The 14,403-nt window shown below is 37.9% G+C and overlaps 1 protein-coding gene across 7 annotated transcripts in view; it reads right to left on the reverse strand.

Moving 5' to 3' along the window:
• The window catches only part of SYCP2 (synaptonemal complex protein 2), an 82,697-nt gene that overhangs the window by 45,400 nt on the left and 22,894 nt on the right, over positions 1-14,403 (reverse strand). For 6 of the 7 annotated variants that reach the window (XM_077756296.1, XM_077756297.1, XM_077756293.1 and 3 more), the window contains 3 exons: positions 13,048-13,093; positions 12,403-12,498; positions 8,563-8,623 (listed from right to left, as the gene is read on the reverse strand). In XM_077756296.1, coding sequence (XP_077612422.1) covers positions 8,563-8,623; positions 12,403-12,498; positions 13,048-13,093 — 203 coding nt within the window. The remainder of the gene's footprint in view (positions 1-8,562; positions 8,624-12,402; positions 12,499-13,047; positions 13,094-14,403) is intronic. The other variant, XM_077756295.1, reaches the window with a different exon arrangement.

Below are 14,403 nucleotides of genomic sequence, written 5' to 3' on the forward strand. Positions count from 1 at the left end.
TGTGCAGCTGCATTTGGCAAGATGCAAAAGACAGAACTTCATTAGGAAGTGGCAGTAGCGATTAGCATGAAAATAGAAGGGAGAAGAAATTCAAAAGATGTTAAGAGACAGTAAAAAATGGACATGGAAAACGATCGGTTAACGGAGGGAAACAATCAAGGGCTTCTGCATGGGGGAGGTGCTGTAAGGTTATCCTACCACTTGTCAAAACAGGAAACAAAGGAGGAGTTTGGGGGGATAGGAGTTTAATTTTTTTCACTTTTAAATTTATTGAAATTCAAGTTAGTTAACACACAGTGTAGTACTGGTTTCAGGAGTAGAACCCAGTGATTCATCACTTCCCCAGAACACCCAATGGCCAACACAACAAACACCCACCCCAATGCCCATCGCCCATTTAGCCCATCCACTCGCCTACCTCCCCTTCAGCAACCCTCAGTTTGTTCTCTGTATTTAAGAGCCTCTTGTGCTTTGCCTCCCTCTCTGTTTTTATCTTATTTTTGCTTCCCTTTCCCTATGTTCATCTGTTGTATTTCTTAAATTCCACACGAGTGAGTGAAATTATGAATTCTGTCTTTCTCTGACTTATTTTGTTTAGCACAATACATTCTAGTTCCATCCATGCTGTTGCAAATGGTGAGATTTCATTCTTTTTTAAGCTGAGTAATATTCCGTTGTATGTATGTATGTGTGTGTGTGTGTATATACATGTATATATACAATATACACATCATCTTTATCTATACATCGGCTGATGGACATGTGGACTCTTTCCATAACTTGGCTACTGTTGACAGGGCTGCTATAAACACCGGGGTGCACGTGACCCTTCAAATCAGCATTTTTGTATCCTTTGGATAAATACCTAGTAGGTCTATTTTTAATTGAGTTTAGTTTTAGACGTAGGTTTAGATATTTTAGACATTTGCAAAATTATAAAGGTAGAATATAGTTTATTGCTCACATCTATATCTAGAGCTTAGTTGAGAAATTAGGAAAAAAGATTCAAAAATGAAAGTGTAATCGGGGCGCCTGGGTGGCTCAGTCGGTTGAGCGTCCGACTTCGGCTCAGGTCATGATCTCATGGTTCGTGGGTTCGAGCCCCACGTCAGGCTCTGTGCTGACAGCTCAGAGCCTGGAGCCTGTTTTAGATTCTGTGTCTCCCTCTCTCTCTGACCCTCCCCTGCTCACGCTGTCTCTGTCTCTCTCTCTCAGAAATAAATAAAACATTAAAAAAATTAAAAAAAAAAAAGAAAAAGAAAGAGTACTGAACGCTGTCAAATGTAGGGGAAGGGTCAGTACAAGGACTGCAAGTGTGCATATTGATATTAATAATAAAGGTTATTATTTTCACATCTAAGTTTCAGTGGAGTGGGACAGAAAACAGAATGTAGTAAGAGCAGGACTGAAAAGCAGGAGAAAAAAGATTTAGTAAAAACTCTCAAAATTGGCTATAAATGAAAAAAGACTAAGAGGGCTGGAGGAGGACAGAGGATCCAAGTTGGCTTTTTGTTTTAAAATATAGTAACATATGTGTCATAAAAGTATGAGCACCATGAAAATATCAGATGTGTCAGTCCACCATGTCCAACTCTTTTTTATTTTTTGAGAGAGAGAGAGACAGAGCATGAGTGGAGGGGGGGGGGCAGAGAGAAAGAGAGGGAGACACAGAATCCAAAACAGGCTCCAGGCTCTGAGCTGTCAGCACAGAGCCTGATGCGTGGCTCGAACCCATGAACTGTGAGATCATGACCTGAGCCAAAGTTGAACGCTTAACCAACTGAGCCACCCAGGCGCCCCCACTGTGTCCAATTCTTGATCTTGGCTCAGGTCATGATCTCACTGTTTGTTGGGTTGCGCCCCACATCAGACTCTGTACTGACAGCACACAGCCTGCTTGGGATTCTCTCTCTCTCTCTCTCTCTCTCTCTCTCCCCCTCCACTGCTTGCTTGCGTACACGCTGTCTCTCTCTCAAAATAAATAAATAAACAAACAAAATAAAAAACAAAACCTCTTTAAAAGCTAGTTGGCTGCATAAAGCAAAACATTATTACGCCGTACTGCAAGGTTTATGACACATGCAAAAGTAAAAGAACAACAAAAGACAGACAGACAAAAAACTTTTTTTGACTGGCAGCATGGTACAAAAGCCAGGAAAACAAAAACAGAAGTATCCTGTTAAGAGGTTCTCATGCTACACGTAAAAGGGTATAATATTATTTGAATATATACACTATTAAGTTAAAGATGTATAAAATAGACCCTAAATCAACCATTAAAGTGAGTGTAAAGCCAACAAAAGAGATATAATAAAATCACTGGAAAAAACCAATTAATACAAAAGAAGAAAAAGAGAAAAACAAACATGGCAGAAGGAATGGCAGGTAGAAAAAACAAGAGCTAAATGGTAAATTAAAAGCATACTGATAATCACATCAAACACTGTAATTCAATGCCACAGAATGTCAAATTACATTAAAAAACAAGGCCTCTAGTACATGAAGCTTACGAGTAACCCACCTTAAATCAACAGACAAAAATGAGTTAAAAATAAAGGAAAAAAGATATGCCATGCCATAAGTAACCAACCGAAAGCTGGAGAGGGTATCTTAACATTAAAGTAGATACAGAGCAATGAACTGAACCACAGGAAGAACAGGGTCATTTCATAAAGATAAAGGGGTCAATTTAACAAGATTCTACTACACGTTTATATGACTAATCATAGAGAGTGAAAATACCTGAAGCAAAAAATGATAGAACTCAAAGAACAGGAAAAAATCGCAATTACGAGGGTGACCTCCATACCCCCTTTTTCAGTAACACAGGACAAGGAGATGACTAGTGAGGATACAGAAGACTTGAACAACACTATCAACCCATTCCCCGCCCAACAACAGAATGCCCGTCTCTTACAAGTGCACACAGGAGGTTTCCCATTGCAGACCATCTGCTGGGTTGTAAGGTAAGTGTCAGGATATTTAAAAGGATGTATGCTCTCTAATAACAATGAAATAATTATCTCTGAAATCTCAAATACATAGAATCTACATAAAAATTTCCTAAATCAAACTACGGACCAAAAAAGAAATCAAAAGAAAAATCTTAAAGAATCAGATGAATGAAAATGGAAATACAACATATGGTAATTTGCAGGATGCTGCTAAGGAAGTGCTTAGGGGAGAATTTAAAGCTGTAAATTATAAATGGCAGAGCACCTGGGTGGCTCAGTCGGTTGAGCATCTGACTCTTGATTTTGGCGCAGGGCATCTTCCCAGGGTTGTGAGATTGAGCCCGTTTTTAGCCCTGCATTCGGCCCCTGCGTCAGGCTCTGTGCTAAGCATGGAGCTTGCTTGGGATTCTCTCTCTCTCTCCCTCTTCCCCTCTCCCCTTCTCTCTAAAAATAAAAAAAGCATCTTTAAAAAATACAGTACAATAAAGCTGTAAATGGCTATCTTAGAAGAATAAACAGTCTCAGATCAATGACCTCAGCTTCCACCCTGAGATACCAGGAACAGAAAGGCAATTTAAACTAAAGTAAGCAAAACAAAAAGAAACAATAAACACAAGAGCAGAAGTCGACAAGATTGAAAATAGGAAAACAACACAGAGAAATCAATGAAACTAAGGGCTGGTTTAAGTGGTATTGACAATACCAATAAACTGATATTCTCCTTTCTTTCATCAGACTGATTAGGAAAAAAAAAGATACAAGTTATGAACATCAGAAGTGACAGAGAGGCCATCATTACAGTCTACAGACAGTAGCAAGATAGTAAGGGACCACAATAAACTACTTTATACCAATAAATTTGACAACATGGATGAAATGGAGAGAGGACTTAAGAGGCACAAATAATCAGTTTACTCAGGAAGAAACAGGTAACATGAAAAACTTTCTATCTATTAAATGAACTGAATCTGTAGTTACGAGCCTTCACAACAAAGAAAGGTACAAGCCTAAACTACTTCATTGGCAAATACTAATAAGCAGTTAAGAGAGAGACTATCAATTTTACACATATTCTTGTAGAAAACTTGAGGCTATGGAGCACCTAGGTGGCTTCGTCGGTTAAGTGTCCAACTGTGGATTTTGGCTCAGGTCATGATCTTGCAGATCTTGAGATCAAGCCCCACATCAGGTACTGTGCCAATAGCACGGAGCCTGCTTGGGATTCTCCCTCTCCAAATAAATAAATAAGCTTAAAACAAACAAACAAACAAACAAACAAACCCTGAAGATATTAGAAAACTTGGCAATTCATTCTATGGGGCTAGTAACACTGTTTGCATTCTGTGACAGAGAGACATTACAAGAAAACTGCAGACCTAGCACACAGACCTAGCACAAATTCCTACCTAAATTCTATAAATCAATGCCAATGACAGATAAAAGGATAATACATATCCAAACCAAGTGGGGTTTATCCTAAGAATGCAAAGTTAGTCTAACATTGTAAAATCAATGTATTTCTATTAGGAAGCTAACAAGAGAAACCATATATTATATCAATAGATTCAGGAAAAGCATTGCCCCAAACCAACATTCTTTAGGATCAAGGAAGGCTCTCACCAGCAACTCAGGAATGAAAGAGAATTTCCTCCGTCTGATAGAGGGTACACATGAAAAAGTATCACCATAAAAAAGTCATGGTGAAAAAAATATTTTCCCCTTAACATCAGAAACTAGGCAAAGACATAGGCTCTCATCATTCTACTCCATGTGGCCCTGAAGGTTGCAGGCAGTGTAATGCGGCAAGAAGGTAAGATCGACCACATGCAGTGCTGCCAAGAATGCGGAACAACTAGACCTCTTACACCCCGGGGATACAGATGTCAATGATAAAGCTGCTCTGGACAGGTTTGAAAGTTTCTGAAAAAGGTGAACATATACCTATGCTTTTGTTTACACTCCCTGGTATTTATCCAGGAGAGATAAAAGCATAAATACAATCACACGTACGTGAAGATAATTATTCATGAGTATTTGTAGTAGCATTTTATAATAGCTGAAAACAGGAAACATTCCAAATACTCAACTGGTGAATGGATGAACAAATTGAAGTAAAACCATACAATGGAATACCATTCAGCAATAAAAAGGATTAAACTATTGATACATGTAATGTGGCTAAATAAAAAAAAAAACAAATGCATATACATCAAGAATACGTCATATATATGTGTATATATGTAATACATATTTTATGCAAAAGATGTATCATATATAATTTTACATGTACGTTTAGTATATTACATAAACAGTATATATAAATATGTCATATATACTAATACAAGTGTGTATATACATATGCATTACTGACAGAAAGTAGCGAGAAAAAATTGCTACAAGCTGTATGATTCTATTCATAGAGACTGCAGAAAATGCAAATTATCCATGGTACAGAAGGCATCAGTGACTTCCTGGGGACAGAGTAGGAGATGGGATGAACAGATCAAAAGGAGCATAGAGGCGCCTGGGTGGCTCAGTGGGTTCAGTGTCTCTTGATTTCAGCTCAGGTCATGATCCCTCCGCCCCTCTCCCCTGGCTCATGCTTTCTTTCTCTCTCTAAAAATGAAAAATTTAAAAAAAGGAGCATATAGAACATTTAGGGAGACTGGATATATTTACTAACTTGAACATCCTAATGATTTCATGTATGTTTACACATGTGAATACTCACCAGCTTCCTCAACCTGATGGAAGTTTATCTACCAAAACCTTCAGCTAACGTCATGTTTAGTGGTCAAATACTAAATACTCTTCCCTAAGCAAAGAGCATGAAGAAAGCAAAGCTGACCACTTTTCTCACATCTATTCAATATTGTACTAGAAGCTCTAGCTATTGCAGTAATGCAAAGGGAGGAATAAAGGAAGGGAGGGAGGGGAGAATAAAAGGAGAAGATAAGGAAAGGGAGGGAGGAGTGGAGGCAGAGAGGGATAAAGGAAGTAAGTTAGTTAAGGAAGGGCATAAGAATCAGAAAGGAAGAAGTAAAACCTTATCTCTATCTGCAGATAACCATGACTGACTACCTAGAACAGCCTCCGGGATCCACATTACAACCACTAGAACTAAACAGTGACTTTGGCAAGACTGTAGGATACAAGGTAATTATTTCAAAGTCAGTTATATTTTTATATACCAACAGAAAATATTTAGAAAATGAAGTTCAAGATTAATTCCATTTACAATCATATAAGGTTAAGATTGAAGACTTGGGAATAAGTTCATCAAAGGATGTATAAGATTTCTACACTAAAAACTACAAAGCATTGTGGAGCAAAATTAAAGACCTGAATAAATGTAAAGAAATACCACGCTTGTGGACTGAAATACTTACTATTGTTACAATGTGGTTTCTCTTCCTCTCAAAACTACAATCGCAAGCATACATCTAGCAGGCTTTTTGTAGCAAGTGGTAAATCAATTCTAAAAGTTATATGGAAATACAAAGTGTCTAGAATTTCCTGAAAAACACCCACAATTTTAGAAGACTTATATCCTATCTGATTTCAAAACCAACTAAAAATCTAGAGTAATGAAAACAGCATGGTACCGGCATAAGGAACAGCAAACAGATCGGTGGGATGGTGTGTAGCTTCAAGAAATAAGATGTGAACTTCTATCAGTCATTTGACTTTCAAGAAGGGAATCAATGAAATCCAGTGGGGAAAGGAAAGAATTTTCATCAAATAGTCCTAGAAGTAACTGTATGTCCATATATTAAAAAAAAAATATGAACCTCAACTCCTATAGCCTACCGTCATCAAATATTAATTTGTGATGGATCATAATCCTAAACATAAAACCTAAAATCATGAAGTTTTTACAGAAAAACAAAAGAACTTCTATATGATTTGGTAGTAGGCAAAAGTTACACAAAGCAGTAAGTATAAATGAAAAAAAGCAATAAAGTGGACTCCAAATTTAAAGACTTCTGCTCATTAAAGACACCATTCACAAAATAAATAAGCAAGACACAGATGGGGAGAGATTACACACATATATCTATCAAAAGATTGGTATGCACAATATTTGTAAGAATCCAAAAACTTAATATAAAGACAGCCCACAAAAAAAGGACAAAATGTTTAAATGGAAACATCACAAAGGGATAAAAATAGAACTACTCTATAACCCAGCAATTGCACTACTAGGTATTTATCCAAAGGATAAACAAAAATGATGATTCAAAAGGGCAAATGCACCCCAATGTTTATAGCAGTGCTATTGACAACAGCCAAATTATAGAAAGAGCCCATATATCCATTGACTGCTGAACGGATAAAAATGATGTAGTGTTTGTGTGTGTGTGTATGTGTATACATGGGCATGCATGCCCATAGTGGAATACTACTCAGCAATCAAAAAGATTGAAATCCTACCATTTGAGACAATGTGGATGGAAGTGGAGGGTATTATGCTAAGCGAAATAAGTCAGTCAGAGAAAGACAAATATCATATGATTTCACTCATATGGAATTTAAGAAACACAACAGATGAACATAGGGGAATGGAAGGAAATATAAGATAAAAACTGAGAGGGAAGCAAACCATAAAAGACTCTTAAATACAGAGAACAAACTGAGTGTTGCTGGAGAGTGTTGGGCTAAATGGGTCACGGTCTTTAAGAGGGCACTTTTGGGGATGAGTGCTGGGTGTTACATGTAAGTGATGAATCGTTAATTTCTACTCCTGAAACCATTATTATACTGTTTACTAACTTGGATTTAAATTAAAAAAAATAAAAATAAAAGTGGTCCTTTCTGGGATGGGCACTGGGTATTGTATGAAAACCAATTTGCAATAAATTATATTAAAAAATTAATCAATAAAAATGTTCAACATCTCTGGTCACTGGGACTATGCAAATAATGACTATCATGACTGGGGTGCCTCAGTTGAGCATCTGACTTCGGTTCATAAGGTCCAGCCCCATTTTGGGCTCTGTGCTGAGAGCTCAGAGCCGGAAGCCTGCTTCAGATTCTGTGTCTCCCTCTCTGTTACCCCTCCTCAGGTCGCTCTCACTCCCCTGCTCTCCCTCTCCTGCTCTCTCCCTCTCCCTCTCCTGCTCTCTCAAGATTAAACAATCATTTAAAAGTTTAATTAAAAAAAAAGACTATCATGACATACCACTACATCCATGTTGAAATGACTAAAATACACTTTGGTATCTGACTTTGTAGTGGGGCCAGTCTTCCAAGTTGTCGGATTTTGTCCAGCAATGTTATACAACTCATTATAAAAAAGTGCAGGAACTAGATGTCTGGATCAAACTAATAGAACAAAAAGGCAAGAGCCTTGAACATACTGACAATAAAGTGACTGATCATGGGTTTAAGACTAGGTAACAAAAAAAGTTCAGAAAGGACTTAGGAAACAGGGGGTGGTGAAAGTGTGGGTTCGGGGAATTCTGATGATACCGAACTATCAAAGTTATGAATGAGCATACACAAAACTGTTGACCTAGCTTTCATGAGTCTTTTTTTTTCCCCAGAGAGCATACAACTGCCATGTGATAAGAATCCAGAAGGGAATTATAGAAAAAACGTTCAATACCTTCAATGCTGTATATTTGCACTTTTTCCTCAGGCACCGTCACTGCTTCCCACTGATGATCCTTAAATTTAAAAACAGGTTTGAACATAAACAAATAATTTACTCCTGCTTTACACCCTCTTTAAGCACCAGTTTTTAAGTTATACGAACAATAAAGGTTATTTTTTATTAAGTAACTGGGTGATATATTTCTTGTTCGATCAATTGACGGTGTAATAAATACATTATAGGCCACATTTTATCTATTTGTTCACTTTTAAAACAAAATGATGGTATAATTTCATGGCTGCCTATTCTTGACCAAAAAAAAAAAAGAGTTACTACCATTAATATTAGAGAGTATTCTTTTCAAAAATGTTACCAAATCCTGTCATTCTGCCTTTGAAATACTGTGTGAAATCACACACATGCATCAATTCCTGCTCATTGATGGCGTGTCCTTAGATTCGAACATTGAAAGCATATGAATAATAACCAAAAATATTTCTTCCAAGTGCTTTTACTGAAAATTTGTATTAACTGAGTAAAATGCCACTGATCTCACACACGCACAGAAGCCACAGGACAAATTAGATACCACTGCTGAGAGAGGAGGTCCTGCAACCTTTCACTGATCTTGTGAGGGAAACAGATCCAGTTCTTTTGTGTTTAAGGACAATGCATTCTATAGAAATTCACCTGAGTCCTCCCCTCTTTGCTAACTCCCTCCTCTGCTCTGCCTGCGTTAAGACCAGTCCACACTCTGAGGGCGCCACCACCATGACGGCACCTGCGGCGAAGGCACCGGCCCCCCCACAGGAGGAAAGGGCTGCTGTCCTCTTCTGGGCCCCACACTCGGAGCAGCCTCACACTCTCCAGGTACAGAAAACCTTGCTGCTGGGAGGCATATGCAACTGGCTGTTATCATGGTCTAACTCCAAAGTGAGGCCTCCTGGTTTACCGCCTCCCTAAAAAGTGTTTACATTAGGGAAATCTCCAGATGTTTAAGCCAGTAGAAGCCCTGGTGTAACAAAGCCTCAGCAGGCACCAGCACACTCCGCACATCTTGTTGCACCTTCCCTGCCTGCCCTCCCTCCATCGCATGCTCTTCCTCTTGACCTCGGTTTTTATTTAATCTATCGTCCTGGCCATCAGTTTGGAAAAGCTCTTATTCTTAAAGTAAAACGAAGTACCTCATGAAAAGCCTCCCCTGAATCCACATGTCACGTTAGCAAGAACATGCCTTCCCGTAGCGTGGCGTCCTGCCTCCCTGCACAGACACGCAAACATCCCAGCAGCGCCCGGGCCGCAGGGCTTACCAGGAGCTGCTGCCTCACAGATCACCAGCGCGGATGTCGGTTAAGGCCTGTTTTGACTGTGGACCCTTTTTCCTCTCATAACAGAACCCCCTTCCCTTCCCTTTCATAACATGACACCCTTCCAGTTTGTTCTCTTTTGGCTGAGTCTTCAAGCATCCCTCAGGCTAGCGTCCCTTCTACCCACGCTGTGTATATCCGTGTCCTCCAGTTCTGCCATTACATCCCATGACTGTGTTTACCATCTATACACAGATGGCTTCCAAATCTCCACTGCGCAGACTTCTCTCACTTGAACTTCAGACCAATACATCTGCCTGCCTGCCAGACATCTCTGCTGAATGTCCGACAAGGATCTCCAAGTCAAAACACTCAAAACTGAACTCCCCATATTTCTGCCTGAGAACGCATCTTCCTGTGACACATCTCTATCCACCCAGCTGCTCATGCTTTATTAATCCTTCTGCCTCTTTTACCACAGATAAATCAGGTCTGCTCAATTCCATCTCTTCTCAAGTCTTCCTGGAATCCATTCATTTCCATCCATCTCCACTATCACTTTCCAAAACCTCGCCACCGTGATTTCTCACCAGCAGTACTGCAGGTCTCCTAACTGCCGCTGGTCTTGGCCCTTTTTAATCCATCCTCCCCACCAGGAGACGCTCTGACAAGAGGGTGAGCCTCAGTGCTGAGCAGAAGTCTGGCACACAGCAATTTCTCACTTAGGATTCACTGAATGGAGGTTCCTTCCTACTTGTAACCCTTCTGTGGCTCCATCCTCCCTTACTTGCTTCCAATCTCCTTTCCATTTTATGTATGAACCATACTATGAATCTTTCAGTTCTTTGAGTTTTCTATTCATTCATTCGTGCAAAATATAGGAGTCCTTGATTAGCTATAAATAAGAAGACACAAGTCCTTGATTTCACAGATCTTATACTCAGTTGGAGGAAAACAAACAACAAACAAAATGCCTTTAACCAACAATTACTACTATGAAGGAAACAAGACAATCTGATATAATGTGATTGGGAGGCAACTTTAAACATTAGATTGAATTACCAGAGAATATCTCCATAGAGAAGCAATATTTGTACTGAAATCTAAATGGGAAGAAACTAAGATGCAAAGATCTGGAAGCTTCCAGGCAGAAGAACCAGCAAGTAGAAAGATATGAAATGGGCATGATCTCTGTTAAAGAAACAGAAAAAAGAGTAAACATGTCTGGAACATAGTTAGCATAGAAAATGGTCTAAGATGTCAGAGAAACTGCCAGGGGCCAGATCGTAAAGACTCTCATATACAATGTTAAAGAGACAAAAGATGGGTTTTAAGCAGCTACCATACAGAATATGGATTACAGGGAGAATGTACTATTGCTACAGAAAACAGAAAAGGGGGGGATTCTAAATATAGTTTTTGGAAGAAGAATCTCCCTATATTTCTAGATCAGTATCTGGACCGACCACACCAGGATTTAACACTTACAAATGCATTTTATACTATCCCTACCATCACAGTACAATTGCTTATTTTCTTGTAGGAATCATCCATTAGACCAAACTGAGTGAAGACAGGGACTACATCAATCCTATTCTATCTTCTTCCAAAATGAAAGCCCATTCCTAAAGAAAATCCAGTTAAAAATATTCCTACAGACCCTACAGGAATAAACACACTAATAAAAATAGTCAGTGACCCTGAGAAGCAGTGCTAGTATTTGGAACTCAACTTTAATTAAGCATTCTATGAAGATACTCTAAAATAAAAAGAAGAATGGTACGTGCAATTCCTCAGGAGCATTTGGTTAAGGTCTATTTTGTTCATCTGGAACAAAAAGCAGGATGTTGCAAGAGCAGACTAAAATGACTAAATCCCCATTAAAATATCAGCAACCATAATTAGATTAGTAAATGCAGATCAACTCTCAGTTGGATTTTTACAAAGGGACTATATTTCTGGGACTAGAAGTATGCCTATGGACCAAATACTAAGGATAGCTATTTGAAAACAACAGCTCAAGAATTCTGCTCAGGTTAAAAAGAAGTCAGTAGAAAATATACCATCTGGTTAGAATGTTTAAACATAGCTACAACACAGCACATAAAGAAGTAGATCTCAACCAAATACCACCATAAGAATCAACATCTCACTATTTTCAAACAGAAGGTTTTAAAAATGTTTAAGACCACTTGTCATTACCTGTGAATGAGTGCCTCTGTAGTTGAGTAACTGATATCTTTTCTAAATTTCACTCTGTTCATATGAATGTTAAATGTTCTATCATTAACATGTAATTTATTTCTAAAAGCTTAGATTGAAAAACTATTACTAAACTTTAGCATTTTCTGTTGCAATAAAACATTAGAAATAATTTTCATTTCTAATTAACTGCTAATGGGTTACCATGCTAATCAAAACTATAGGGCTGATACTAAAATCTATTAAAATAACTAGAAAAATAAATATACAAAAAAGCCATTCTTAAATTAAGACATCGTATACACACACAAACATGTAAAACGGTAGATGGAATAAAGCTTACGTCATTTTCTCCAGCAATGTAGAATGATAGAGCCTGGCTACCAAGATTAAAATCTATCCAAAATTCCTCAAGTTTTTCATCTGAAGGTATTTTCAACTAATAAAACAAGCATATAAAACTGTTAACAGACTGTAATTTTAAAAGTGACAACAGAAAATTAGGGCTATGTTATATTCATGGTTTTTTGTTTTTGGTTTTGTTTTTAAAGAAAAGAGGGTAACTGGAAGGTGAAGGAAGATGGAGAGCAGACAAGCAGAGCACTGAAACCGATTTAAAAACAATCAAAAGAAATGCCGCTTTTATACTTCACACAGAAATTAGCTCCAAAAATCATAAATATTCCAAGTGCAAATAAAGGTTAATGTCAGTCTGAATATATTAATGAATGATAAATCAAGTAATGGGCTTGATTAAGAAAAAAAGAAAATGTGAAGCACAGACTTTATATTTAAGTTATCCTTGGCTATAAATATACCACTTCAGAAAACACACACACACACACACACACACAAATACTAGACTAGCTATATCTGTGATCAAATTATGACTATTTTTAATTTTCTTGTCAACTTATAAGTCGTAATTCACTTGATCCTGGTATCAAAATTCACAAAATAACTAAAACATGTTCAATTCAAAACTCACCTCATATTTATCAAGAAATGCTGATACACAAGGAAATGTAAAGACCCTGAAATGAAAAGTTATTTGCATTAAAGAAAAGATTAATAAACCTTCACAGTGTAATCTTGACTAGCCATAGAAAGAGTATGTCTAGGATCAAAAGGAAATCAGGAAGTGGTCATAATGATTGAAATAAAATCATATCTCCTTCTTTATTCCTCTTTTTTAACGTTTGTTTATTTTTGAGAGAGACAAACAGACCATGAGTGGCAGAGGGGGGCAGAGAGAGAGGGAGACACAGAATCCAATGCAGGCTCCAGGTTCTGCACTGTCAGCACAGAGCCCAGTGCGGGGCTCGAACCCACAAGCATTGAGATCAGACCTAGGCTGAAATTGGACACCCAACCCACTGAGCCACCCAGGCACCCTATCCTTCTTTCTTACATTTTAAAATAAGAGTTTAATGGAAATTTGTTTCTAGAGAGAAAGTGTATTATTTTGAGGACACTACTCAACCTCCCATTCTGACTAAAGTGAGTGTACCAATTTACTTTTCATGCTATGACTTGGAGTAGAAATCCCTCATTTAGCGGATACTATTAGTACAGTGGAAGCTCCCAAAGGATTTACATGGGAAAAGAAGAGTAGAAATAAATAGTACTGCTGATAAAAATGACCTCGGGGGTGCCTGGGTACCTTAGTCTTGTTAAGTGTCCAACTCTTGATTTCAGCTCAGGTCATGATCTTAGAGTTAGCAGGTTCAAGCCCCACACTGGGCTCCACACTGACAACATGGAGCCTGCTTGGGACTCTTTCTTTTCCCCTTTTTCTACCCTTCCCCCACTAAAGCTCACACGGTCTCTCTCAAAATAAATAAATAAATAAATTTAAAATAATAATTAAAAAAAAAACGAATTCACAGAACGCTTTCTTGAATTGAACAAATAATATTATGAGAACTCAGCATATAGTCATCTAACTTAACTGTCACAATGAACATATGAAGTCGGTGTTAGCAGTATTCTTATTTTGCAGCTAAGGAACTAAGGTAAGTAAGTATAATACTTTGCCCAATATTAGAACATGAAGAGGAGAACCTATAATTCACATCCAAATAGCATGAGTCCCTGCACTTACCCCTCAGCCTGCCTTTTGTTTCCTAAAGTAAAATGAACTCATCCGTTTAATAAATGTATCCTGAGCAGCTATAATACAGTGCCAGACACTGAACTCCAAATACTGTACTTTTGTACTGTATTGTAACTAACAAAAATGATAATTACCTTTCATTCATATCCATTCCGGAGATTAGATAACCTCAGAAAGAAGTTAGCCTTACTCTATGTTAATTATAAAAAAAGATATGTGTTTGTCATA

Source organism: Crocuta crocuta, unplaced genomic scaffold (genome assembly GCF_008692635.1).
Source record: "Crocuta crocuta isolate KB4526 unplaced genomic scaffold, BGI_CrCroc_1.0 scaffold123, whole genome shotgun sequence".
Lineage (NCBI taxonomy): Eukaryota > Metazoa > Chordata > Mammalia > Carnivora > Hyaenidae > Crocuta > Crocuta crocuta.